The 27,500-nt window shown below is 39.2% G+C and overlaps 1 protein-coding gene across 6 annotated transcripts in view; it reads right to left on the bottom strand.

The window, feature by feature from the left end:
- LOC138057297 (E3 ubiquitin-protein ligase rnf213-alpha-like) overlaps window positions 1-27,500 on the bottom strand; it is a 103,650-nt gene that overhangs the window by 63,911 nt on the left and 12,239 nt on the right. For 3 of the 6 annotated variants that reach the window (XM_068903347.1, XM_068903350.1, XM_068903348.1), the window contains exons 4-21: window positions 25,688-25,821; window positions 25,059-25,208; window positions 24,188-24,402; window positions 23,652-23,950; window positions 21,746-22,005; window positions 19,695-19,916; window positions 16,986-17,166; window positions 16,101-16,168; window positions 15,559-15,603; window positions 13,637-13,934; window positions 13,436-13,531; window positions 10,464-10,580; window positions 4,777-4,993; window positions 4,081-4,392; window positions 2,828-3,429; window positions 2,100-2,259; window positions 1,347-1,576; window positions 840-1,175 (exon numbers count right to left, since the gene is read on the bottom strand). In XM_068903347.1, coding sequence (XP_068759448.1) covers window positions 840-1,175; window positions 1,347-1,576; window positions 2,100-2,259; window positions 2,828-3,429; window positions 4,081-4,392; window positions 4,777-4,993; window positions 10,464-10,580; window positions 13,436-13,531; window positions 13,637-13,934; window positions 15,559-15,603; window positions 16,101-16,168; window positions 16,986-17,166; window positions 19,695-19,916; window positions 21,746-22,005; window positions 23,652-23,950; window positions 24,188-24,402; window positions 25,059-25,208; window positions 25,688-25,821 — 3,942 coding nt within the window. Of the gene's footprint in view, window positions 1-839; window positions 1,176-1,346; window positions 1,577-2,099; window positions 2,260-2,827; window positions 3,430-4,080; window positions 4,393-4,776; window positions 4,994-10,463; window positions 10,581-13,435; window positions 13,532-13,636; window positions 13,935-15,252; window positions 15,271-15,558; window positions 15,604-16,100; window positions 16,169-16,985; window positions 17,167-19,694; window positions 19,917-21,745; window positions 22,006-23,651; window positions 23,951-24,187; window positions 24,403-25,058; window positions 25,209-25,687; window positions 25,822-27,500 lie in introns of those variants that run through there. The other 3 variants (XM_068903349.1, XM_068903351.1, XM_068903352.1) reach the window with 3 other exon arrangements.

The raw sequence follows: 27,500 nt of genomic DNA, 5'->3' as shown, positions 1-27,500 counted from the left end.
TGTCGAAGACTGTTCTGAGGGCTGCTTTTCCATTTTAGATACGGCACTTAATCTTTTCCAGTTGTTGCTCAAAGAGGCTGCTCATATTCGCTGGGAAAATCCCTGTTTAAATAGTCAGCTAAAACATGCGGAGCCAACTCTATCTTTTTAGCTACATTTATGTTTTAGCGTCAGTTTTTTGTGGTTTTTGGTGTTGTTTTTGTTGTTGTTGTAATTTCCAGCCATTTAGCAATTACGTTTGTTTTTTCTTTTATAATACTGTTTGCGCGCGCATTATTCCATCGTTTGCATTTAGTATGGTAGCGTTTATACCGGTAATTTAAAATTATAATGGCGATGTACTAACGTAAGTTCAAATTCGCACTGTAACGAACAATTGCAACTGAGGATGATCGATGATCGATGATCGATCGAAACTCAAGGTTGTTGTCCATTTTTTAAGAATACTAGTTTGTCTTCATTTATCCAGACCATTTGGAAATATTTTGGATAATAATCAATGCGATAGCGCTGCTTTGGACACTGTTTCTTAGAATTATAGGAATAGACAAAATAGGCTCCTCTTAAAGTAATATTAAAATTATACTTTCATCTTTACAGCTTTTTACTGAAACATTTTCAAAGTAACCAGTCAATTCTCCCAGACATTACAGTCTCCCAAACCCACCCCCTCGAAAATTAAGCCAGAACGCCGGTCTAAACGCATATTTCTCCTTGCTGTGATGAACTGATCTAGCCACCAAGCTTAAAGAACAAGAGGAATATTTTTTAAATGGAAAAATTACAGTCCTCCACGCTCCTCTTGTATATAAATTTTCTAAGTGGGACATTTTCCTTACCTGCACAAAAGTGTCCACCTCATCCTTCCCTTTCTCTGCCTTCCCAGCAATCAGCATCAATTTACTCTGTAAATCCTTTATTTCATCAAGCGAATACAGTACATCCTGTGCATTCTCTCCTTCACTTTTTTTGGGGGGGACAGTCAAACACACCACATGATCCAAAGATAAACGTTCTCCTTTCTCAGATCCTGAGTCTTGTTCGCAGTTCAGTCTACCCACAACGTATACCCCGCTGGAGTTGATCATTTCGGCTTGGACTAACGAAGTCATGGCGACTGATCCATGCGATTCTTTGACCGTTTTAAGCCATTCCAAGTGTCGGCTAGTGTCCAACTAACGCAAAAAGACATCACACCTTAAAATCACGTTCTTACAGGCAAAATATCTATACATCCTTAACGGAGCTTAACATAATTTGATCAATTTTTCGCGGGCTCTTTTTTGATTATAACAAGCACTAAATACCTATCATTTTACATTACCTGCAATTAACTTATTTCTTACCAATTTCTGCGGTAATCTTCGATCAACCTCAACAGCTTTCCACACTGATTCGCAAGCTTTCATCAACTGCGCAAAATCGACTTTGTGTCTCTCGGTTTCTTTAAGTTCGAATATGAGAGGAGCAAATCCTAAACAACTCGTATGAAGGTTCGATATGCGATCAGTTTCAATGTCACTCTCACCAGCGGATATCAAAGCCAAGTCGACTAACACTTTGAGTTCTTGTGTCGCTGGGAAAATAAAAGCAACCAAACATATGTTGGCAAATCGAGGTAACAAACTGAACCATTCTAACGTATCAACGCTCTTCTCACGTTATAATTTGCCCTTAGCTCATTATTGAAAAGATTAAAATTTGCAGGCTACATCAAATGGTAAAACAGGCATGTAAAAGAGAGACAACCTAGGATGATAATCATGATCACTCTGCGCTGCTTTGACATATCGATCCCAATCTCATTTAACTTTGTACCCTGAAATATCCCAGGGTTCATGACATAACAGGGGGCGGGCATGGAACGTTACTGATCGAGAAGGACCGCCTCCCACCCCTCCCAAGTGGGTTGAATTGGTCGTTACCTCTCTTCTTTTCTCTGAAAGGGTTTTTTTTTTCTGTGTAATCCGTAGGCTCTTCCCTCTCCTAAAAAAACTACTTACAAATCTGGACAAAGTTTATGTTATAAGGAACTCTGTGCATGGATGTCTTCGAGGTCCAACTCAATGACTCGGGTAAAGTAGATTAACTGTGCTTACAAGCTATTGTTGTGCGAAGCCATTCCACAAGCCGGTTACTCTCCACCACCTTTTTTAAGCATTGAGCTTTATCCACATTCAAACGCTCAAGCGCTCGGCCAGCTTCAGTTAATTCATGCCCAATCGTCTTCAAACATTTTCCCTTGAACTCAGCTGACAGCTATGAATTAGAATCCAAAAATAACAGCTTAGGGTGGTAGCTTTTCATTTTTTTAGTCTTAAGGAGCTACAAGAGCAATGACCCTCCTCGTCTGCCTCAAGGGTCGCTCCAGTATACCTCACATGCAAAATCGTCAGTAGTTATCATTTCATCCTATAAATGCATCCCTGAAAAGGCCACTACTACAATGTATTCACTCTGACGATTAAAAGATGAATATGAACAACTTTCGGGTTTCGAAAACAACTGATGTCATGATGAGCAACGATAGTTAATCAGGTAAAGTTTTCAGGGACTTAATAGTGTTTTCAAATTATAAATCAACATTACCACTCTAAAATTTGCCAATAATAACATGTAACTAAACTAATAAAATCAAAACGTTACATATCAAATTCACCGGAAAACATCCAAAGCTTAGGATATGATGCTAGGGATCAGATTTAGCTATCAAATTTATTCAGAAAAAACATTATTGGCTCTGATTCAAGAAGTTTTTATCAAAACTGACAATAGCACAGTACACGCACCCCCCGTTTGATCGCCTTCGAAATTTCACCCTTCTTACTTGATTTCGCAAGTCTTCAACAACCGTGAAGTCTCCACTAAACCCCATCGCTTGTTTGAAGTCCCAAATAGTTTCCGCTGCATTGGCGTATTGGTGAATCTGCTGATAGAGTTGCATTTGTTCGGCGCGCTTCTTAGCCATCGTCTTCAATTGACCACTAGTGATTGAATGAGAACGATGCAAGTTGAAAATGCAAAACAATTCTGTCTCGAGATCTTGCTTTTTGTCTTTATAGCCGCCAAAGAACTTGTCAACATTTCCAAGGTTTATTGAACCATCCAAAGTGCTGACAGCAATTTGTTCCCAGTCTTCGTAAGCATGTTTCCAGACAGATTCCAACACCTTAAAAATGCTGAGTTCCTTTGGCTGTGTCTCGTCATTTTTCCTTGATGTCTGGGCTCTCTTTCCATATTGTTCCCAGAGTTCCTGAAAAGTTGAACTTTCTTGCACTTTATAAAGTGGATACAACACTTCACTAATTTCAGGTGGCAGGTCAAAAAAATTGATCTCAACGCTGTTGTCATCATTGCGCTGACACAGATTGCCGATTTCAAAAAGGGAGACATCTATCTCTACATTCTTCTTTATGGCTGTCACATTAACTGCAGAGAAAAAAAAATAAGAAAACGTTTTTTTCTGTCTCTACGGATTTTGAGATTTTGACAGGTTGAGACCATCAGTTCATCAGTCTCTGGTTGCTGAGTTTTTATATCATGGCTGTTTTCATGACATTCCGATGATCCTTTCACTACTCTACACACATCAAAACACCCTTCGGAAAGTTCCATTGACGTTTCTTAGTCATTTAATCAGTGTAAGGTATTAAGAAATGAACATAACTCTCGTAGAACACCGAAAAGGTCCATATCAATGACTGAACTCACTGAAGGAGCGGTGGCTAAAGTAAAAAATTATGCAGTTTAGGATGCAGGGGAGTTTCAGTTCCCATCGTATATTCTTTAACGTACATGTTCATTATAAACATTTTTTTTCCATCGGAAAAACCGAGTCCAAAAGCTATCCCACTGAACTTCAGAGGGGCTCACTGGAAACATGTTACCAATCAAAGATATCACGAAACCAACTGAGCTTAACTCCTGGATCAACGAACATAATCCGTACTAACAAGTGCTAACAAGTGCTAAATATCGCGGCAATTTGTAACAGCAAAAAATACATTGTGAGATGTACGCCAACATGATTTCACATTTCGTTGGTTGGTCAGTCAGTCAGTTTGTATGTTGAATTCTCACCCGGCGGAATTATTTCACACATGCGGATGAAGTTCGATACTTTCGTTTTCAACTCTTGAAATTCCTGGATTTCTCTAATTCGTTCATTTAGACTTCTTTCGGTTTCCCTAGCAGCCTGCATGTTGTGTAATGAAGAATCTGCATCCAGAAGCTGTAGAAATCTATCCTTGTACTTATGCAAAAGTTCCAAAATAACAACTGTTATTGAAGCATCGGAGATACTTTTCACGAGAGCTGCGAGTAAGGATTTTGCTAGGAACAGTGCTGCTTCACCATCAGGAGTTAAAATACGCCCTCTTCCAGATTCATCCCCTATGTGAAAATAGAAGCATCCAAGATTAAGTGGATAAGGAACAATGCAATTCGTAAAAAGCTATTCCCTAAACAGTTCTTTCTTTGATGAAGCTGTAGTTGTTTCTTTTGGATTGGGCAACAGGCCATCGTTTCAGTTATTTGTTCTTCTCCTACAGATAGTGGGCTAACTACATACAAAACATCTGACGTACTCTGTTGCACGACTACTGAACAGACAGTGCAAGTTTCACACGAGGCAAAATTCTGAGTTCAACAATCAATCATCATATTATTTAAGTTGAAGTAGAAGAAGTTGCCAGCTGAGGGGCAGTTTAGGAGAAATTCTTGCAAAAAATTTTCAGCTGACGAGAAGTCTAATGAATTTACAATCAAAATAAATACCAAAGAATCTGAAATATCCAGCCATTGGGTTCCATGAAAGAAGAAATTCCACCGTCACAGGGTCCAAGCCTGGCAAGATGTCTTCCCGAGGGTTTTCTGGCCATGACTTTGCCAGCAAAATGGAGAGAAGTTCCCCACACTTTTCAGTTCTTTTGCTAAGTGTAGAGCCCTGACTTAGCGTCTTAAAGGCACGGTCAGTGTCTTCCCTCTCTCGTGACTGAAACACAGGGCCTTGGTTAGATAACTTATGATAAAGTTGCAACTTTCAGTCACTTTTAACCATAGCCTTAGGATGCGCTTAGAAGGGATTACAATTGAAGGTACTGTCAATCACAGCGCATTCAAATTTGTAGTTTATGCAGATGTTTGGGCTATCCTAAACAAAGTTTTGTCACTCCAAAATTTACACCGCAAGAACTTTATCCACAGCTTCTGCCAACAGACATCAAAACTGATATAATATTAACCAAATATATGATAGCTTATAATATAGCTCGGGAATTGAACGCTATAGAGGACACCTCCTTCACCACTGCATCAAAGACAATGCATATCGCTCAAGGACAACCCGAGGTGTTAAATTTGATACCAAAAAAGTCGAAAAGGGTCAAATTTCCACCATAAAAAGATAACGAAGCTGACGTTTCGAGTGTCAGCCCTTCGTCAGAGCGGCAGAGTTAGCCCTTCGTTCTGACGAAGGGCTAACGCTCGAAACGTCGAAATTTGACACTTTTCAACTCGTGTTTCTCCTCCGCACCGACATGCATATGGCACCACAGTTTCCTACAGTTAAAAATTAAAACTTTTGATTCCCAAGTTCTGATTGCCCAGTAAAACATAACTTCAGCGTAAATGATCCTCGCAGTTACGAGCGCTACTTAAGCAGTAGTAAGAGAAAGGCCTGAAATACTCAGGAGACCGAGCGTAGCGCTCATAACAGCGACGATAATTTGCACTGAAATTTGTTCAATCCGCGATTCAATTGCATGATTCTCATGTATTCATTACGTCATACACACATATATATATATATATATATATATATATATATATATATATATATATTATACAGAATTAGTATTTACCACACAAGTGAATAGTACTTTTGGCGAAGGCTGATTGGCTAGCTCGGAGGTGATTAGCCAAGTACTATTCACCTCCACCTCCGTGAATAATTGTTAAATATACATAGTTTCATGTGCTTCCCGAGCCAACGAATGATGTCGATACCAAAAGGATCGCAATGGATTCACAGTCCAATTCAGCTTAGCCTATAGTAAAAATTGTTAAAATGGAGACCGATCAAAAACAACTATTGATGTGAAAACAGGTAAAAAATAAGAACTTTACAAAAAGTTTCGGTCTCACGACCTTCATCAGTTGATAAAAGTGTAGTTACAAATGAAGTTTAAATAGGATCTAATAACAATAAATGAACAATACTCCAACTAAGTTACCCTACAAATTAAAAGAAAGTTTACAACAATAGAATGATAACAAAGGTAACTGTCGACATGGAACAATACGTGTAACAATACAACTAATGAACTATACAAATTAAAAAGTTAGAAAATGAAATTGCAATTATTTGTCTCACGAAAAAAAAGAAAAAGAACGAAAGAAAAAGCTCTTAAAACTCATGCATAATGTATGCGAATTTTTTAATGGAATAATATACACACAGATATATATATACATATATGTTCCAGTGGTTGTTAATGATTTCGTGCTTCATGAGTGCACAATACTACAACGAGTACAGCAAATAAATAAGATTGATGAAAGACGGTCGTACTTCTGATTCTGTTTGATGCATACAGGTCTGTTTCGTATAGAGCGAAAGCTCTAAACTCTACAGTGCTTAATACAGAGTGATCTACAGGGAATATGTCATACATTATAAAACATCATATCGCAACGTCATTGTTTTCTTTCTTTTGTTCGCGCGTTCTAATTAGTGTAGCATAGGTGCTATGAAAATAATAATAATAACTTTATTTATTAGAAACTGGATCATTGGATAATGCAATTCGAGAGTTTTGATTGGCTAAGCCATCATGGGTTATGAACCATTATACCATGATCTACAAACACGGCAAGCATATGCGTGATCTTTTGGGCCTTTTTATTTTTATTGTAGTCTACAATCTCGGACAAAACTGTTGAGACAGTGACACTAATTCACCTCCATTTTGACACACCCCTACGTACTCCCCCCTTCCCACTCCCCTTCCCCCTCAGTCAATGTTGCTGAATATTGTCATATATTCTACAGCAAATTTCCGACCAAGATAAGGCAACATTGAGTTTGGGGGGAGGGGAAAGGGCGGCTTTTAAGCTGAACGTTTGGGTAAGTGGTTGGAGTACCAAAAATGCCGCTTTGTCTAAACAGGTTTTGTCCGAGATTGTAGTTTTCTATATTTTGGGGCTGTTTTTAATAAAACAATTATTCCACTCGCGCTTGTTGGATATGAGATGATTATAGCCAACTCGGCGCTACGCGCCTCGGTGGCTAGCTATCATCTCATATCCAACGCGCGCTCATGGAATAATTGTTAATTATATAGCGCTCATATCCATGTATCGCTGTCCATGGCGCTTAACAATTTACAATTTACAGTAATTTACAATAAAACGATTTAAAAACATTAAATTCTATAGAATGTTATTATACAATAAATATTATTTATTCTATAAACGATCTATAAAATATTATTATTATTTCAAACAACAATTATTGAAATGATGATGATAAAATCAAATGACGAAAGAAATATCAAATCAGTCGATAAAAAACGAAAATGATTAAGAAGAAAAATCAAATAACTACTTAAATTTCCTATTATCAAGAAATAATGTAAAGAGAAACGCTTTGAGTCTGCTTTTAAAACTAGCAACTGAGGAGCAAGAACGAATATTCAAAGGTAACCTATTCCAAAGTCTCGGAGAAGCGAATGAAAAGGACCGAAAACCATAAGTGGTGAGCTTAGCTCTAGGTTCAACAAGAAGTTTATTTGTAACAGAGGAACGATAAGAAAGAAGATCATACAGATAGCAAGGAGCCAGACCATTTAAGGTCTTATAAGTGAGCAGAAGCAACTTGAAGATAACTCTATAGTATACAGGAAGCCAATGAAGATCAATCAACACAGTGGTGATGTGATCAAACTTCCCTGTGAAAGCGACAACACGCCTGTCAATAAGATATTTAGGGAGCCCATAAAGAAGAGCATTTCAGTAATCGAGTCTAGAGGAAATGAAAGCGTGAACAATAGTGTGAGCAGCATTAGTAATAAGATATTCCCAAATTAACAGCAGAAGTACAAGGGACAATAGTTTCACCACAAACTACGATCTCATCTAATGGAGGGCAACTAAGAAACCTAGAGTGGGTGCACGTCAGCTCTGTCTTATCATGATTTAACTTCAAACCATTAGGAAGCATCCACGATGAAATGTCAGTGAGACATTGCTCCAAAGACTGTCTTGATTGTACAAGCTGTTGGTGGCCTTAAACGACAAATACAACTGAGAATCATTAGCGTAAAAATGATAACTGACTTTATGACGCTTAACAACGTCAGCTAATGGAGAGGTATAGAGCAAGTAAAGAAGAGGCCCTAGTACTGAGCCCTGTGGCACTCCAACATCAAGGTTGACAGGGCACGAGGAAGACTCATTGATACCAACGAATTGCTTCCTATTCGTGAGGTACGAACTAAACCAGCTTAGAACAACATCCCTCACACCAAAACGATTAGCAAGTCTATCAAGTAAGACATCATGAACAACTATCAAACGCAGCTGACATATAAAGGAAAATCAGAATGACACAGTCGCCAGCATCAACAGATTGAAGGATGTCGTTGTAGACACGTACCAAAGCCGTTTCAGTGCTGTGCATAGCTTTATACGCCGACTGAAACAAAGCATGAAGATCATGTCCAGCAAGACAACAATTAAGCTGATACGCAACAGTCTTTTCAATCAGTTTAGATAAAAACTGAAGATTTGAAACAGGACGGAAATTTGAAAAAACTTCATGATCAGCATTAGCTTTTTTAAGAATAGGAGTAAGTTTGGCCACTTTAAGAGAATCAGGAAACACACCTTTAAACAGAGAAAGGTTGATAATTTTCACCAAAGTAGGTAAAAAAGAATCCAGACACTTTAACAAAAGAGAGGCAGGAATTGGATCAAGACTGCACGATTTCACTGACGACCCTATTAGGCGTAAAACATCACCTTCGCTCACTTCCTTAAAACAACAAAAAGCAGATGAGCAGGTGATAATTTCTAATTTCGATAGAACTGTGTCAGAAACAGCTGAAAAACCCTGTCTAATGCCAGGCAAGTATCATCGAAACTGGGAGGATACTGTGGGTTCTGTTTAGGATAGAGCAAATTAGAAACAGTTTTGAAAAGAGAGTTGGTCATTATCAGCAACTACACTGTTAAAATACTGCTGTTTAGATAAAAACAGCATGTTGTTTACCACAGCACATTGCTTAGAACATTTCTGCTTGTCAGAAATACAAACAGTTCCGCGATTCTAGTGTCTCAAACTTATAACACGCTTTTACAAAAATAAATAAATAATCAAATAATCAAAAACCGAGGACACAGTTTTCCCCAATACGGACCGACCTAGGCCGGCAAATAACGTGTTTATTTTTTTTTTCTATGGGATTGCTATGAAAGGGCCTAAAATGTTGATATTAGCGAAAAAGGAGCGCACGGCTTGAAATACAGTTGAGTAATAAGCTTCAATAGAGTGACTCACGCTAAATTTCATTCCGAGATTTGTTCGTTGTAACGCAGGAATTCTTATTATTTAACGTTCTGTAATAGGAATTTACCCTTGTGTCTGCATTTACTGACGAGTTTCTTTCGTTTGTTTAATGCAGCGATGTTTGACTTGCATAGGATGAAAACCTCTCAGTAAAGCATAGTCGGCATTTTTTCGTCGTCTTCGAGTAGTGCGGTGCATTGCTTAGTATTCTCAATTTGATTGCTTAGTGAAGGTTGTTGTCTTTCACTTGCCAGATGTATTTGCTGAGTTCTGTTGCATTTCGCTTAGATGTTAAATGACGCCTTATGGTTCGCTAGTCGCGCTTTGAAAGAGGTGGCAGTTAGACCTACGTACGTTTCTGTCTTCCTGTTGTCGCAGTTATACAATTTCTGTTGTTCTCTGTATCTGCGTCGCTATGTAGTATTCTTTTGTTGTTTCCTTCGATTAGTGTTCGCACGTTCGGCATACAGCTGTATGAAATATTGACGGTGTTGGTGTTGAAAATCTTGTGGAGTTTATTTTCCGGGGAAAAGCATTTCCTTACAATCTTCAAAAACTTCTTTCCGGCGTTCGTTTTTGCATTTTGGTCGAAAGGTGGATTGAACCAACTTATGTTTCGTGTTCTATTCCGGTTTTCGGTTGATGGCGTTTGTCTGTACTAAGCACTAATGAGTGTAGAACTTTCGCTCTATCCGAAACAGACCTGTATGAATGAAACAGAGTCAACAGTACGACTGTTTCCCATCAATCTTACTGTATTTTATTTGCTATACCCATGCCAGTATTGAACACTCTCGAAGCTCGAAGTAATAAACAACCACTGGAACATGGCACTTGTGGGACAGGGGGATTATAGTCGTGACGAATACTCCCATGTGAAGGTGATTATACTTACATTTATTATCTTCTCCACCGCTTTAAAGGCAAGTTTGGTGAGGGACTCTCCAATGACCTTGTCGTGTTGATCAAGGTTAACGTCACAAAACATCTCACATAGGTCAATTTCTTGCATCTTGCAAAAATAATAAAGAAGACTTTCAGATTCAGAGTGGTGCAGGTGACCCAATTATTATTGATGGAGAATACACTTCTTACACATTCTTTGACAACTAAACATTTCAACTAAACCAACATCTATTTTTCTGTACTCAGTAGAAATAACCTCTCTTCGGACAACCAAAAAAGACACCCAGGACCTCGTACTGAAGCAAACAACAATTACCAAATACTGCCCAAAACCTAATTACCTCTATTCCTAGAACCTGTTTAAGGCTTTGAGAAACATTACAAGCAAACTAATGGCGTCGCAATGGGAACCAAGATGGGATATAAATACTCCAACCTTTTTTTTGGCTGTATCGAACACAAATTTTTCTCTGAATACAACGGACCAAAACCTGATCTTTACAAACGCTTCATCGGTAACTGTGTCAATCAACACCGCCGTACATTACAAACCAAATGATTCACACATTTGCCTACTACACTCCTCCTCCCATCCACAACGTGTAAGAACACAATCTCACTCTCAATTTCTTATGCTCAAATGCCTCTGCAGTCAAAACAACAATTTCCGCGAAAAGCCGAGGTAATGTGCCACTTTTTTTTTTGTAAGTGTTGCTATCCCGACCCTGCGGTCAACACAGGAAACAGCGCTACATACATCGCAGAAAATCAAACGAAGAAAAACCTAAGAATCCCATTCCCCATCACCTATCACCCACACAACTTTACAGTAAAAAATATCACCCTTAAAGATTACAGAATTCTAAAAAACGACCCTTTGACGAGTCAAATTTATATATTTTTATGTTATTTGCCGCCCGGGAGGTCCGCCTTTGCAAAAACTGTGCCAGAGGTCTCGATTATGGCACGAGGCCGCAGGCCGAGGGCCATACTCGAAACCGAGGACACAGTTTTCCCCAATACGGACCGACCTAGGCCGGCAAATAACGTGTTTATTTTTTTTCTATGGGCATGACTATGAAAGGGCCTATAATGTCCGATACGTGACAGAAATTGATATAAGCGAAAAAGGAGCGCACGGCTTGAAATACAGTTGAGTAATAAGCTTCAAATCAAAGCAACAAACTTTCACGAAAAATCGAAAATGGCTTTATTTGCTTCTTTATATCGGAGCGGTCCGTAGTCGGGATCCGGATGGGAAAAGCGCGCTAGAGCGCGCGATTAGCCAATCAGATTCAGGGATTAAGGGTTCCGGACCGCTGAGAAGCTGGAGAACAAAATAAATATATATTAGTGACCAAACACGGGGTCAAGATGGCTGGATATTGGTCAAGTTCTCTTTTTGCATCTTTATGGACCTGGACGAAGTCGAGGTCTATAAAAACGCAAAAAAAGGAACGAGGCCAATATCCAGCCATCTTGATTTCACTACCTTGGTCAATAACGGATTTATTATATGGCATAAAGAACACTGAAAAAATGATCTTCGTACTTGTTTATTTTCGAGCACTGAAAAGGAAGCCAGTTATATGCAAAAGTGATGGCGAGTTTCGGTTTTCTTGTTTTCTAGTTCCATCCCGACAGAGAAATCACACCCGCTTGGACTTCGGCGAAATTTTATTGCGGGAACAATACGGGCAATCCCGAGCGACAGTATTGCTCCATCTTGCCCATTCGGGTAGCCACTTACAACATTCGTATCTTTCAAATGCGACAAGACCATAGACAACTTTCTAGTCAGCGAAGATCGACAACCAACCGGGAACCTTCAAATCCACACGCTCACGATGCAAAACTTGTCCTTTGATCCAAAACGCTAACAAGATCTCAGGAACTAGACGATCCATCGACACCTGTTGCGCGCTACTGATTTCAACCTCCTGAGCCACTCTACCCACAACATGACAATTTGAGGTCTTTCCCTATTTCAAGGAAACACAGAGAGCCGAAAAAACCTCTATCGTTCTACTAATCCATTCGTTACTTCAAATCACCACACTTCCACCAACAGCATAGCTCCTCCTCCCCCCTCCCCCTATATAAAAACACAACCCACAATCCCTCTATTCGCTCTGACAAAAGGCTAATGCGCGAAACGTCACCACGTTATCTCTTTACGGTGGAAATTTTACCCTTATCAACTTTTTGCGAGACATAATGACTTGTATGAAATAAACCTACAACTGCCAAAACTGTGGCGAGAGACACTGCAGAGACTGTTATCGAAAGTACAGTCGAGTTTCCCTTTTCACTTTTTTGCAGCGTATTTTTCCAACATTGCGTAGTGTAGCACCTTTCTGGCGAATTGCGTCAAAATGACAAGGTGGGTGGCTAAGACAAAGGTACATTCAAGTCACGAGTACAAAAGTCAAAAGAGGGAGAAGAAGCGTTACCTAATTGAACAACTGTCCAGCAACTTATCGACGATTGTGAAAACTCCTCTCGCGAAAAATTGCCCGACAAGTTGCAGGAGAAATGTTCTAGTGTCCAACGGTCAAAATACTCTTTACACTGACTGTCGATTATGAGCGATTCAATGAACTACTTTGACTGGGAATTTCGCTTCTAGTAATGCAAAGACTGCGTCAAAACGTATTCCGGTCACAAGGGACAGTTTATTGTTCTTACCAAACTAATTTAGATAAATTTCTTCTTACGTTTAAGTTGTTTTGTTGCTGTTGTCGTTTTTTCCCTTCAGGTCGGATAAATAAAATAAATAAGTTAGGCAAGTACTTGAAAATTGACTGATAGAACATGATTGGTGTTATCTAGAAATAACCAGAAGGAGGTCACCCAAACTTGAGATCGAGGCAAGAGATTTGAACAAGCCACAATGACAGATATCGTTCTTCGAAAGCGTAAGGGAAAGAATCAATAGCAATTTACATTAGGAGACTTTACCTTTGCCGCTTGGTCTTCAAATTGTTTTCCCAAATGACTGCGGTAGATTTCACCTGCCCGACATCCATCCGCGACGCTCAATAGCTTGCTCCAAACCTAAAGAATGAAAAAGAATTTATGATGGTCTTCTTCTGTCCGGATTGAGACAAATCTTCAGCTTTTAAGAGGATCCTCTGGTAGAACATAAATTGTATGTCACACCTGAAGCTGTTTTGTAAGACGCTGTCCCTGGATGTGATACGATATCTCCCAGCGAAACTCATGAGCAAATTTTAACTGAAGTTTCTGTAAAAGTTGACCGATGGCAAATTCCGTCTGACGCTCAGTTTCCTCGGTAATCTTTTCTTGGTCAATTTCCCATTTGTGGATGCTTATAAGAAACAGCTTTATCGAAAGGCAGATTAGCTCAGTGTGATCTCGGAAGGAGTTTTTTTCGGTCAACATCACAGCCAGCTTCAAACATGAAGACATTGTGAAGCCAGTGATTTCCTCTTGAGGCCTACAATGAGAAAATGGTCACACTAATCGACGTCTCTTTTGGTTTCATTCATTTGATATTATATGATTGACAGAATAAATGTGGTAAACCAAACGATGAGCTCCCAGTAGAAGGATCCAAGAAGGATACAGTGCTTCAATGTGAATTTTTGGGTTAGTGTAAAATGATGAAACATGAAGCAAACTTCTAACTGTTGCGGCTTTAATACGACGTTTCGGCCTTCTTCAGATGTGGAACTTATTTACAGATAAAAAATCAAAAAAGCTAAAAATTCTAGTAGGTTTACAAATTTGCAAGAATTTATAACTAAACGTAAAAAATGTAAATGAATGTAAATGTAAATGACGTTGCGTAATACAATACAAACCTTGACAATAAGCTTAAATAAGCTTAACAGGCAAGAATGCGCAAACGGCGAAATTTTCACGATCCGTTGCAAAGAACTTAATTACACGGTATATAGTGATGCGCTAATTAAGTATTATAGCGGACGCGATCTGAACTCGCGTCTTTTGTTAAGACTGTGAGGATTAAGTGTGCATAGTTGTGCGGTCCAGTAGGCTTTCCTGGCGAGTAACAATCTATCAATATGAGCTGCGTCCCCCTGGCTGCTAATTTATGCTATAATTCTCAAACTTTTTTTACGTCAGAAGCTGTCCGTCCTCGTTTCTTATATATATATTAATTTAGGAACAAAAATCAACGCAACTAAGTAAGCAAGTGAAAATGTGTTGAACCTGGATCTCCAGATTACCGCTCGCATGCCTTAACCACTAGGCCACTGAGCCAACCACAATGACACCATAAAGACAACACATACAAAACACAAACACAACTGTGACTTCATAGCGGCTAGGTCTGAGGAGACAATTTCACACATTTTCTGCAATCAGGATCACGTCACTACTCGCCGGTCGATCAGCGATGCATGGCTAAATATCCCTACAAAGGTAGGGAGGGGATATATTAGCAACTGATTGCCTTATTTACTTACGATCACCAGCCTATTCCCTTTTGGATGGCAATTCGAAAATGTGGCTTAGCCAGGAATTGAACCTAGTCTCCAGATTACAGGTCGGATGCCTTAACCACTAGGCCACTCAACCAACCACAATGACAATGGGGAGTAATGACGTGATCCTGATTGCAGAAAGTGTGTGAAATTGTCTCCTCGGGCCTAGCCGCTATGAAGCCACAGTTGTGTTGTGTATGTATTGTCTTTGTGGTTGGTTCAGTGTCCTAGTTGTTAAGGCATCCGACCGATATTCTGGAAGACCCAGGTTCGATTCCTGGTTGAGCCACAGTTTCACTTGCTTACTTAGTTGCGTTGATTTCTGTTCCCAAATTAACCTTGTCTGCTTGTATTTCTCAGAAATCGCTGACGAATCGCCATCCAAACGGGAATAGGGTGATGATCCTACGTAAATAAGGCAATTAGTTGCTACCTTACTGTACTATATATAGCAGGGAGAGAGATGGGAGCGCCGAGATATGGCATTTCTCTTCGAGTTTTCAACTCTATACCTCACGAGTGAGATATCGAGATGAACACGAGAAGAGAAATTTCATACCTCTGTGCGCCCATGTATTATTCTCTAAAAAGTGGGTATGGTAGAGTCCTTACTGAGTAAAATGCTCGATATTGGCTGTAGAGTGTGACATATAATTTCTGATGAATAAAACAAAAATAATAGAGGAGTGATGATTAGTCTTCATAATTCAGCCCAGAGCTTAATCGTTTTATTGCGACAGCTCTGTTAATGACCAGCCTCTTCAGGCAACTTCGACGAATGACCCGTAAATTTCAATGCTGTCAGTATATACAAATAAATGGTTGTTATAGTGCTTATAAATGTATAATTCATTGCGTTTCTTAAGGCTACATACAATAGGATTTTCTTGAAAATAATTGTAAAGTTTTCATTAACACAAGAACCGTATTGCTCCTTCAACATTATTTTAAGGCTGGCATTTGGCAAGCAATAAGTTCAAATGCCTTATCGAAAAAGGGCTCCGGTTGGACCGGCGACTGAGTAAGATGAGTACGACTTGAAAGCTACTCTTACGGTTCTTTCGTGCTCTTAAACCTTCCCTCGTCGTGCATCTATATCGCGATAGACGCCCGCAAAACATGAACCAATCGTCATTAATGACTAGTAAACTAACCTGTTTGAACCTTTTTCATTCTCCATTATATTAACCATCGCTTGTACACATCTCTCAATAGTTTTCAACTACCAATCAAAAAAGACAAAAGACAGCAAGAATTGGCTGGTTTCGAATTTAGCCAAGGCAAAAGAATAGAGTCGAGGTCCAGAGGAATAGTTTGCATTCACCTTTGTTTAAAAAAAAGTGGAAATGCAAATTATTCGACTGAACCTCGACTCTGTGCCTTTGTTGACGTAAAATTCGAAACTAACTTATTTGAGTCGGTGAAATGAGGAACTTGAAATAAATGCTAATACCGAAAAAAAGAAGCTAGTAGAAATTCCCCAAAAAGTGGAAGTAACGACTAGGGGACGAAAATAATACTTAAAAATTGCAAAAAAAATTCTTTACAGGATACATGCTATCAAGATCATCTCAGCAAAGATTCTGAAATTAAAGATGGTCACACAGGAACGAGCACACAGAGCACAGGCTAACCATACTCTGCTAGTGATGCTTTTTCTGCAATGTGCCTTTTGTTGCTGTTCTTTGCTTGTTTTCCTGTCTTGAATTTGGTTTGCCAGTTCACTAAAGCTGTTGGCATCTTATCAAATTATATCTTGCGGATTTCTTAAGTTCGTAACGTGTATATGACACTTTGGAATGAAAAATAGTTGAAAATTTAAAAAGCTTTATTTTCGTTCAAAATACGTGCGTTTTCGGCCACAATAGTCCCATTTTCAGCTAAAAAATTGGCATGTTTTAAGTGCGAGAAAGCTCGTGAATGTTTTTGTAGAGAACGTTTTTAGGTCTAAATCTGTTTACTACACATACTATGCCAACGAAAAACAAAATTACAAATTTTCGTGTCGTAACGCTTGCATCCCAAGATTGTTTTCAAACCTTTTCCTTGCTAACCCGTCCATGAGGTAGGAAGGTCATCAAAGCGACACAGAGATCAGAAACAGGGAACAATCCGGTGAAAGCAACCTCATCCAACTGCCCGACGGGAATAACAAAAAGGACAGTCCTCCTCAACAATCTATCAACTTCAAAAGCTGAAGCAAGATGAGGCACAAAATCGCTGTCAACGAAAAGGTTATGCAGATTAATTCATTTGTCAAGAAAGTCAAGAAAGTCTTGTATAGTAACTTTTTAACTTGCAATCATTGTAAACCATGTCTAACCCCTAATGTACTACAATCCATATTGTGACCGATTTTTTATCTCATCGATGAAATGATATATGAAATGGATCATCTATGAACTGCGGATATGAAATCAAGTGAAGTTATGATCTTCGCAGAAATGACCAGCTCCCAACGTCAGTGGCTTCTTAGCTCAGTTGGTTAGAGCGTCGAAACGGTATCGCGAGGTCACGGGTTCAAATCCCTTTGAAGTCCTGAATTTTTCAGGCTTCTCTACGCAATTGCAAAAACTGCGTTCACAACTCCGAAGATCATAGCTTCACTTGATTTTTATCTCATGTTACTTACTTTTGACGGGTCAAAACAAAATATCGCGATCCCGAATTAGTTAATGAGCCATGATCAAAGCAATCACGTCTCCAGTTAGTGCAAAGAGTAGCAGTGGTTAAGACAGAAAAAAATATCAATTATGTTAGCTACTATGGATAATAGCAATGCAGAGTAGAACTTACGAGGCACTGACAAATGACCGGTCAATCCTTTATTTGTAAAAGGAACCAAATGCAAGCCGATTATAGATTATTGTCTTGTCATCAAGTACCATCCCTTTATAATCTTAATACTTGCAATATTCTTCCCTCAGAAGTCTGAAAATATGTGATCCAACTCTACTAGCTCTATCGAAAAAGCGATCCAATCATAAAGTTAACCGTAAATATTACACTTTCCTCCAATGTGATTGGTTCAATAGACCATGTATTTTCTACTAATTGGCTTCCTATCATGTAGTCGGACAGTTACAATTGTATAGTCCTTACTCGGACAGTTAGATAAGCCAACCACAACCGAAACTGCATTTTAAGTCTCAAAACCCGAGATTTTAATCAAAATCATTAACGCTTTTCACCACATACACCTTGCACCAGCTTTTCGTTCTTTCGTGTAATATTTACGATTAATTGGTAATAGGACTGAGTGGAGTCCAATTCTGTCTGTAATCATACTGTTGATTAACAAATAGCGGTCGCCCAGTTTTGTTAAAGGGAAAGTACGGTGTCGAAAAAGTTTCTCTGAATCAAAAGTTCTTTACCTGTATTGTCATACTTGACCACTCATTTGGACTAAATGTGTTTAAATAGCCAACAATAACGCTTCAAAAATTGGCAAATTTAAATTGAAATCCGCCATCTTTATTTTTGTGTATGCAAACGAGGCTATGACGCAACATCTGAAAGTTTCGTCGGCTTATTCTGAATTAAACGCTTTCCCGTGTGAAAGCAAACAAATGCCTTTGCTGAAGCATCGAAGACGGGCGGCCGCTGAAGGAAGAAAGTGAAAAAGGTACACTTGTGAATATTTCTTTGTCCCATGTTCAAGGTTTTTGTCTTGTTTACATTTGCTCTGGGGTATTTTTGCCGCCTAGTTTGATTGACTAGAAAATCTATAACTATTAAGTGACTTGAGTTTCTGTCGCACTTATGGCTTACATGGCCTACTACCTGTTGAACCACAAGACCGTTTACCATAGTTCATCTTACATTTATATTTCTCGAAGCAGAAAGGTCACAAAACATTGAGAAAGTGATAGAGGATCGATCGGTAAGGTCGAACACGTTTGTTGACTGTTGCTACGTCATAATACGTCATAACCAAGATGGCGCTCTCTAAGTCAAGAAAGAGGCAACTTCAAAGTACTCTTGTCACATTTTAACACGGAACTGGACAAAACGGCAATTATTTTCGAATTCCTGGGGAAAAGTTTTCGTGATTTAGAGAAACTTTTTTCCTAGACCGTACTTTCCTTTTAATCCCTTTAATCACTCGTATGATTACCGACCGAATAGCCCACTTTCGATATATTAAAATTCAGTCCTAAACAAAAGGCATCATCTCGAGGCTCTGGGGAATAAACTCATACAAATCCTTATATTTATTCCCCAGAGTCTAGGAGAGGATGTCTTTTGTTTAGGACTGAATTTTAATATATCGAAATTGGTCTATTGGACTGCACTCAGTCCTATTACAACTAGACGCATAGCTGCTTGCACCCAGGCACAAGTGTAACGTGGGCTGTTAGATTTCATGCATGCGCTTTAGAGCCTTAACGGTGATTTGTGACTGAACGTGAAAAACGAAGCCCAATTTATAACCCAGGCCTCCAACGGAGTGCCTGGGTAATTACAAATCAAGTCGTAAAATTGCGACACTGTTCTGCGGCACACCCTTTCCGATTCAGCTACTAGCTACTGGGATATTCGATATTGTGGTGGAGCTTTTCTGTTAAAATGAATTTCAGACTACCCCAAATTTAGACTTTAAGTTGAGGTTTGTACAAAGAGCGACAAAATTTGAAGAAAACAGATTATTTTCTCAACTTTGGTAAGCTCTGGGCGAGCGAAGGAAGAAACTCCTTTCCAGGAGAAAGGGTACGACAACATGTAGAGAAGCCCTACGTCTCTCTTACCACTTTTGAACCTTGAGTTTCTCTTTTGAAACCTTGAGTTTCTCAGCTCCCCACCACGCTGGTGCATCTGAGTTTCCATCCATTTCCGGTTCCTCAAATGGTCTCGAGTCCCCTCTAAGGAAATGGAGCAGTGGTACTGCCCAAAGCCACTCATAGTAGGACGCGCTCCACGCTTGCCCTATAATTTTATTACAAAGACTCTCGATCGCACTTGCTGCGTACCTGTAAAATGTGAACACTGAAACATTCAACTGCCACCCGTAATATACAGAAAGGATTACAGCTAACGTTTCTGCCACAAAAAATTCTGATGGTTGCTATAAACTTTAATTTCCACTACTTAAAGTGTCCCTGTGATCAAAAAACCACTTCCTTTTTTCCTTCAGATTTTGAAAGTGTGTTTGCTTAACACCTGACTGGCAAAATTTTGAGCTTTGATTTTTATCCAAAGGCCGTTTACTTTGAGTGTAAATTTTGGATTTCACGGTCCGCCATTACTCACGTTAAAACCTGACCGATTGGACCTCAGACAGTTGGATCCAGGGAAAAGTGACGTCAGAGGCTCACTAGCTTAAAATTTCAGCGTGTGAACGCAGCTTCTTATATATGCAAAGTGTGAGTTTAAAAGTCTGAAAGCCCAAAACTCCCGTGCTGCATATTAATTCTGCGGCGTACACACGTATTGCATTCTTAAACCAGTGAGCCTTTGACGTCATTTTCTCCTCGATCCAGCTCTCTCAGGAACATAATGTTAGTAATGGCGGACCATTAAATAGGAAAATTACAGTTAAAATAACGAGGTGTCTTTTTGAAATCAAGGCTTAAAACGTGGGTCACTTAGTGTTTTGTTAACATAGTTTTGAAATCCAAAGAAAAATATGAATTGATTTTTTGGTCACAGGGGCACTTTAATAAAAGGAAATCTAAAATGAATGAGAAATTCCTTACTCCTAACTTGCCTTCATTTTACGAAGGAAGTTGACAAGCAATCAATCTGTATTATGACAAAATGCGGTCATTTTAATTTTTAGGCGCTCTGTTCGTATTTAAAGTATTTATTTTGATGAGATAAAAGATGAACTCCACACGGTTTACAAAAAGTTTACTCTTGGTCAGGTGATACACTCTTTTTTTTTCAGTTTTGCAAGAACGTGTAATATTGGAGCTGAACGTTCTTATATATTTTTGCGATGTGAGCGAGGTTGAAAACGTTCTTAAGATGTTCTTAAAGTTACACGACATATGAGAATGACTGGCTTACTGGTACCATATGTTGAGTACTACACTTCAAAACTGAAAAACCAAGCTCAATTTCCTTGATGAAACACCACACTTTGTTTCACCAGATGACTTCGATGGTGTTTAAGTTATTTTGGAACAATTATAAATAAGAACTGCTCAATATTTACCCTTTTTTATCCTTTCATTTAAAGTACAGATGAGCAAAATAAACATGTTCTTAATCGAATCTCAGCCTGAGGAATGCTCTTAATACGTTCTTTTAAGAACGTATAAAATGTTCTTATAAAAAAGGTTCTTATAAGAAGAAAATGTATTAAATCAGATTGACGTCAGGATATAGGGCACTGTACACTCTCATTAATTATCCTACTCGATATTGTTGTTTAGTTTAAAGGAATTGCTCTTCGTCAGAAGTTAAAAAAAATTTCCGATTGCAGTTATTGTGGCCAGAGAACTGAAATGATTTGCAGCTAGTGCCTTATTTCGGTTTTATCTGTAATGCAAATGAGAAAATACAATATGAAACAGCAATTGTTACCCCATTTCTGTACAACTTAAAAAACAGGGACTCCCGAAAGAACTATTGAATTGAAAAACGTGCCACAACCGGAACAGACCAAAAATAAAAAAGTTAGAACATCTAGTCGGCGAAATTACACTTTCTGGCAACTACCAAGGCTAACACATAAAGTTTCATCACGATTAACACTAAATGAAGATGCAGAATACACTTCATCAGCTAACAAGAAGCTATGGTGATATTTATTATTCTACAAGGTTTTCATTGCTTACAATTTTTATATACTCACACTCTAAAATCTGGGCTAAACTCCCTTAAAACTTCCTCATAGACGGTACACGATTCCCCACTTGGGTCAACTTCAAGTGCCAAGCAACTTAGAAGTGACAGAACCTCCTCGCTGCTCAGCAAAATAGTAAATCTATGTACCAGTACAGCGATAGCCAGCGAGGAAACTACCGCAGATACATGGCAACCTGATCCCACTTTACTTTTGGCCAAACCACGAACGTTTGTCTCCATCTTTGATCGCAAATTCTCACTTAACGTCTGAAAGCATAAAAACATGAAGAAAAGAGGCTCAGGGGTATTGATGGCCAGACCAATTATTTCAGTCAATAATAATAACCTTTATTTAAAGAGGGTAACACCTATTACTATGAAAGTATTTTGGCCATCTCCTCCAGATCCTTAAATTACGGCTGACCGCCAATGATTCAAGGCTCCTTTTACACCGTAAACATAGCAACAATGAGAAGAAAATTGAAAATCGAGCCTCAAGACCGAGCATTGAGTAGACGATTAAGGATTTCATGAGTTGAATTAAAAACACTATTCTTTCGCACAATTCAAAGACCGTTGTGTAGTGTTTTGGTATCCGTTATGTTTTACATGTAACGGCCGCTAGTGGCCTGGAACAGAGTCCCCGGACCTTTGCACCATGTTTTAAGGACAACTTGAAAAGTAAACACGTTTTCAACAAATCGGTCTGCCATCCCTCTAATCGGAGCATAAACAACACACATAGGTCTGGAAAATCCCCTCCCCCCTCCCTTACGGGCATAAAATTAACAATGGACGCACAGTCGATCATCTACCAGTGAGTAGCCTTGCTCGACTAGCCACCCTAATCAATGCTTTTCAGCAGCCAGTTTCTTGAGTGTTTAAAATTTTCTTGTTAACACTGCATGAAGAAAACCTGCATTTAGCTTCTGCATCCTATTTTGCCAACCGAACAAGCGACTCTTACTGTTTTCGGCCTCTGTTGAATCTCTCTTAATTACACTGATCCACAAGGGACAGTTTCTCCACTGCAATTTAATATTTCTTGCAAGCGCAACTTACTAACTTGAGATGGCACTTACAGTTCAACCGGTTGTGTTACAGTTCGAGGCATACCGTTGGATTTCCACGGCTGAAAAACCTTTCTTACTGTGTCCGTTACTTTTATTTGGCCTTGTTTTCACGACCGAACTTTCGTCAAAAAAAAGGAACCTTAGAGTGATCAACTCCCAACATATACATAATGCAATTAAAAGTTTTTAGAAGATTTTGCCAAGATCCTGCAGGACGGACGAAAAGTTATTTCCACGTGAATTGTAAATCCCTCCTTACAATATCGGATATTGTTGAGCGTTGAGCGAGCGGGGAGATTAGCTGGCGTACATATTGCGTTGTCAAGTAATCCCTACTGGACTTCCGAAGATCGTGTGCTTGGTTTAGAAACCTTGAAATACGCCGCATTATACATCCAGTCCAACTACATCATATAGTGCGTCTTCCAAGATGAACTAAAGCGGGTGATTCGTCTAGACGAATTCACAAGTCGACTGCTATAGCAAGCAACATTGTTTCGTTTTCGAAAGGAAAAAAGGTAATTTCCCTCTAGTCACCAGGTTATCGAGATAAAGAAATATGCTTGTCGTAAAATGGCAATCAAACAACAACATTGCGTGACAATATTGCAAACTGACTTGAGTGCAAACGGACAAAAGGTTTCACTGTAACCTGCGATAAATCGTATTTCGAAACCAACCAAACCAATTAAAACAATATTTCTTGTTTAAAAACACGTTGACACGTACGCCTTTCCACAACGACCACCTCTCTAAAAACGCCGTCAAATTCCAGCCATGGCTTTCCACAGAAAAAGTAATACTAGACAAAACTACATTACTTTGAGCGGAACCACGTACCTTTTGGAATGAAAATTCAAATTTATGGTAGAAACCAAATTCTTCTATCACAACATGAGACAAACAGTAAAGAACACTTTCTAGCTTTTCAATAGCCTCGGTAGCAGTCATTTCTTCGATTTCTTCGCCGTCTACACTAAAGCCCTTCCACCTTGGTAAAGAACGAAGCACCGCCATTTCTAGATACTCTGATGTTTTATCCCGTGAGAACCAACTTTGCACTGCACCTCTGAATCTAGCAACAAGACCCTCTTCATTACCAACCACGAATGTCACTCCATCAAACTGGTTCCATGTTTCTGAGAAAAAATTTAAACAAGAAGAAATGCCATAAGACCAGGCAATGAGGAAGACATTAACTGGTACAATAGTAACTCCAAATAGCCAGAGAAGAAAGAAAAAACAAAAAACAAAAACAAAATAAAAACAGTAGCCAGGATGGAATCACACGCGAACAATAGCTTGCAACTCAGTAAGAAAATTTACGACCAAGTGACGAGCCTCGGGCTCAAACGATAATGTCATTCCCAACTTACCACCGGGCTTGACATATGGTTCGGGAATTTTTAAGACGCGATTGACGATGCCGCCGAAATAATACGACACGAACTGCGGTAAATTTTCCCAGCAAATCGTTCCCTTTTTAACCACAAGGTATTTGTACTTTGTACGTCTGCGGGCTCGATCAACACTTAATGTAACTTGACCACGATAGAGCACAGGTTTGTCCACTCCTTTACTTTTGATGTTTCTAAGAGTAAAGAAGAAAATTGATATTCTTACTTTAGTAATTTTTAACAATCTGTGAATAAGAGGCCTCGAAATAGTGTAAAATTCAAAAGGACGAAAGCTCCACAACCAAAGACGGCAACTTTGAAGTTTGCAAAAAGACGGGCGGTGACAAAAGCACCATCTTGGCATTCATAGGAGCTGGGACAATTACTTAACTACAATTAAATGCCAGTAGAGATGCCTTTTTTCCAATCGTGACTCGGGAAAACTCGAAAAAAAAGAAAACAAAAAAATAACTCTCCCAACAAAGAATTGCCATCATTAATTCAGATGTTCCACTGAGCTATAGGAGGCTCGCCGGCGCAAGGAATCCTGGCAATTCTTTTAAGGATTACTTGGAATTTCTTTTCCAGTTTCCTCTAGTTCCCAACGGGAAAAAAAAACATTTCTACATAATTAACGAGATCAGCATTCAAAATCATCACATGAATTTGGGAGAATTAAATTTGGTTTTAAGGGGTTGATTCATGAAGAATGGACGAAACCTTTCAGTGGGTGTTGCAAGATTCAAGATTCCAAACTCAAGACTTCTTTCACGGGAGCAAGTGCGGGTTCTAATTAAAAAACAACTACGGATTGCGAAACGCAAAAGGCAAAGAAAATATTGCTACTTACTCTGCCGCAACCATATCCACGCAGTTTAATTGAAAGTTTCCTAAGTCTTCCCCATGAGCTCGTATAAACAAATTTCCTTCCTTCATATTGAAATTTGATACAAGTAAAACGTGGAACACAACTGTTACGCCTGATTCAGGTGCTACGCCCCTGCGAAAACATTTGAAAGATAACAACTACGCAACAGGTTACGAGCAAATACACGAAGACGACTCACCAGACACGCTCTAACGGAGAGCCTAGGTGGGGCTGCAGTGACACGGATAAGTAAGTCACAAAATCTTTAGTAAGATCGTGCAGGCCGTGGACCATGGGTCACTGTCGCTCAACAAAATTAATAATAGCATTACTTATTAAGACTCGAGGAAATGGAAAGGATCACTATGTAGTCTCAAACGCAAATAGCATCACATTTTTGTTTTGTCGAGAAGAATTAAAATGTACCGTTTTGCCTGTTCCTTTAATTTAATCTACTAGCTTAAGCTAGCTATGACGCGATGTAAAGGAAAACAAGCATTATCCAAAAAGGTACAGAAGATGGGAAGCGGGGACGAAAGATGCATGGCAAATCGAGCTAGTACATACCTGCTTTAGCTATAACAAAAGTTAGCGTTATTTTTCTTACTTACGCCAACAACGACTGCTGCAAAGCGCTTTGTTTCTTTTCGGAATTTTTATCGTTTGTGCTTGGTGTGTGCTGGGTTTTCTCTTCTTGCTGTGAACCACTGCGAACACTCAAGGACTTGCTTTGTGTCCCTACCATCTGATAAAAAGAAGGCAAGTCAGACGGCAGAAGAGTATAACCTTCACTCAATTCTAAAATAGTATCCTCGAATTCGTTACTAAAGTAAAGTAAAGTAAAGTAAAGTAAAGTAAAGCAACTTTATTTTACGTCGATAACTTGTAACAGTAATTCCTTGAATTGACAAACCTTGACGATGCGCTCATTTTACTCCCCCCTCTCCTCCAGTCTCCATTTTACGGATATTTCAAAGCTACTTAAGCTACACAGAACGGAAAGAAGTCGAAGCAAGGATGTGAGATCCGAGGATCGAACTCAGGAACTCTTGCACAAAGGCCGCGCGCTAACCGACTCTGCCATCCTTCACAAGCGCGAAACCTCCAAAACCAACGAAAATAGAAAAATCGTTCTCCTACGTCGAAGGCGATAAATTCTGAAAATTCTGAACCCTGCCAGTGATACTATAAACCTCCATACAAAATTTTTATTTGGCGGATAAAGTATTTTTCTCCTCATGACCAAATGAGAAAGTTCTCGACTGAAGCTACAGTCTGTGACAAAATTCGTTGGAAGAGTACACGACTATTCTCTCCCCTCACAATGATGTTTTAACGCGAGTTTCTGAGCCCATTTGCCAAAACAACATTGTGAGAGGGCAAGGTATTGAAAAGTGTTTCAACAATTTTGTTTGGGACTGTATTTTTGCGGAATTTCAGTTATGAAAAGAATTGGCTGGAAATATGCTACATTTTAGGAGAAGGAAACCCTTGATTTCTAGCGGCCTAGAGTGAGATGTTGCGCCATATTTGTGTTAAATTCGAATATAAATGGAAACATACATCATGTTCAGGTTTGTTTGAATTTGGTTGGTGTTTCTCGTTCAAAAAAAAGCCATTTCATAGAAGGTTGACTGTGGCTGAGCATGTTCTGCTTAGGAACGACCTTAACCAGGATGAATTTGCAGAGGCCGTTCGAGTTTTATTGCCTGAAGGAAAACATCGTAATATCTTGTTAACGGGGGTTGCTGGTTGTGGCAAAACACTTTATAAATCCTCTAAACTCTGTTTTCGAACCGTTTCGTAATCCTGGTACGACCACGATCGCTTTGGTTGATACTGTCAGTACTGACAGCGATGAAGTGATTTTCTCAAATGACGTTCGTTGGTGTCCCTTAATTAACGCACGGCACGATTTTTCACTTCTTTTGGAAGGCCACAAAGTTCATTTTAATACCAACACTCAAAAGACATTCCGCACGGGATGTTGACTTTTCACCCGATTCTCCAATATTTTGCACAGCAAGGAAGAGCTCACCTTTGTTAGATGCGCGTTCGCTGGTCGAAAGTCTTTTCATTCATTTCATGCGGCACAAATTCCCGAGAAAAAAACAACAGTGTATTTTCCCACGCTCCCGTTTTATTCGGCCTTGATCTTCTCACAAAGTTAATTAGCGTGCATCTGTAATAGACCATTTTACAGTTGTGTGCTTAGTTACCTGGCCTTTGAATGAAAGTGAGGTTGTAGTTGACCTTGCTTTGATTTTTGAGAAAGCTTTTTTTGGTGAGAAATATGCACAAATGAACCACGATGATAAAACAGTCAGAAAGACCAGTAAATACAGAAGGTGAATCGATTGTTTTGGACACTATATCAGAGAAAATAGCCATTTTTAAGGCAAATGTGCACGGTGACGTTGTAAA

The sequence above is a fragment of the Montipora capricornis genome, chromosome 7 (genome assembly GCF_036669925.1).
Source record: "Montipora capricornis isolate CH-2021 chromosome 7, ASM3666992v2, whole genome shotgun sequence".
NCBI classification, from domain to species: domain Eukaryota; kingdom Metazoa; phylum Cnidaria; class Anthozoa; order Scleractinia; family Acroporidae; genus Montipora; species Montipora capricornis.
The sequence above is the reverse complement of the archived record's forward strand: the minus strand, read 5'-3'. Positions and strand labels throughout refer to the sequence as shown.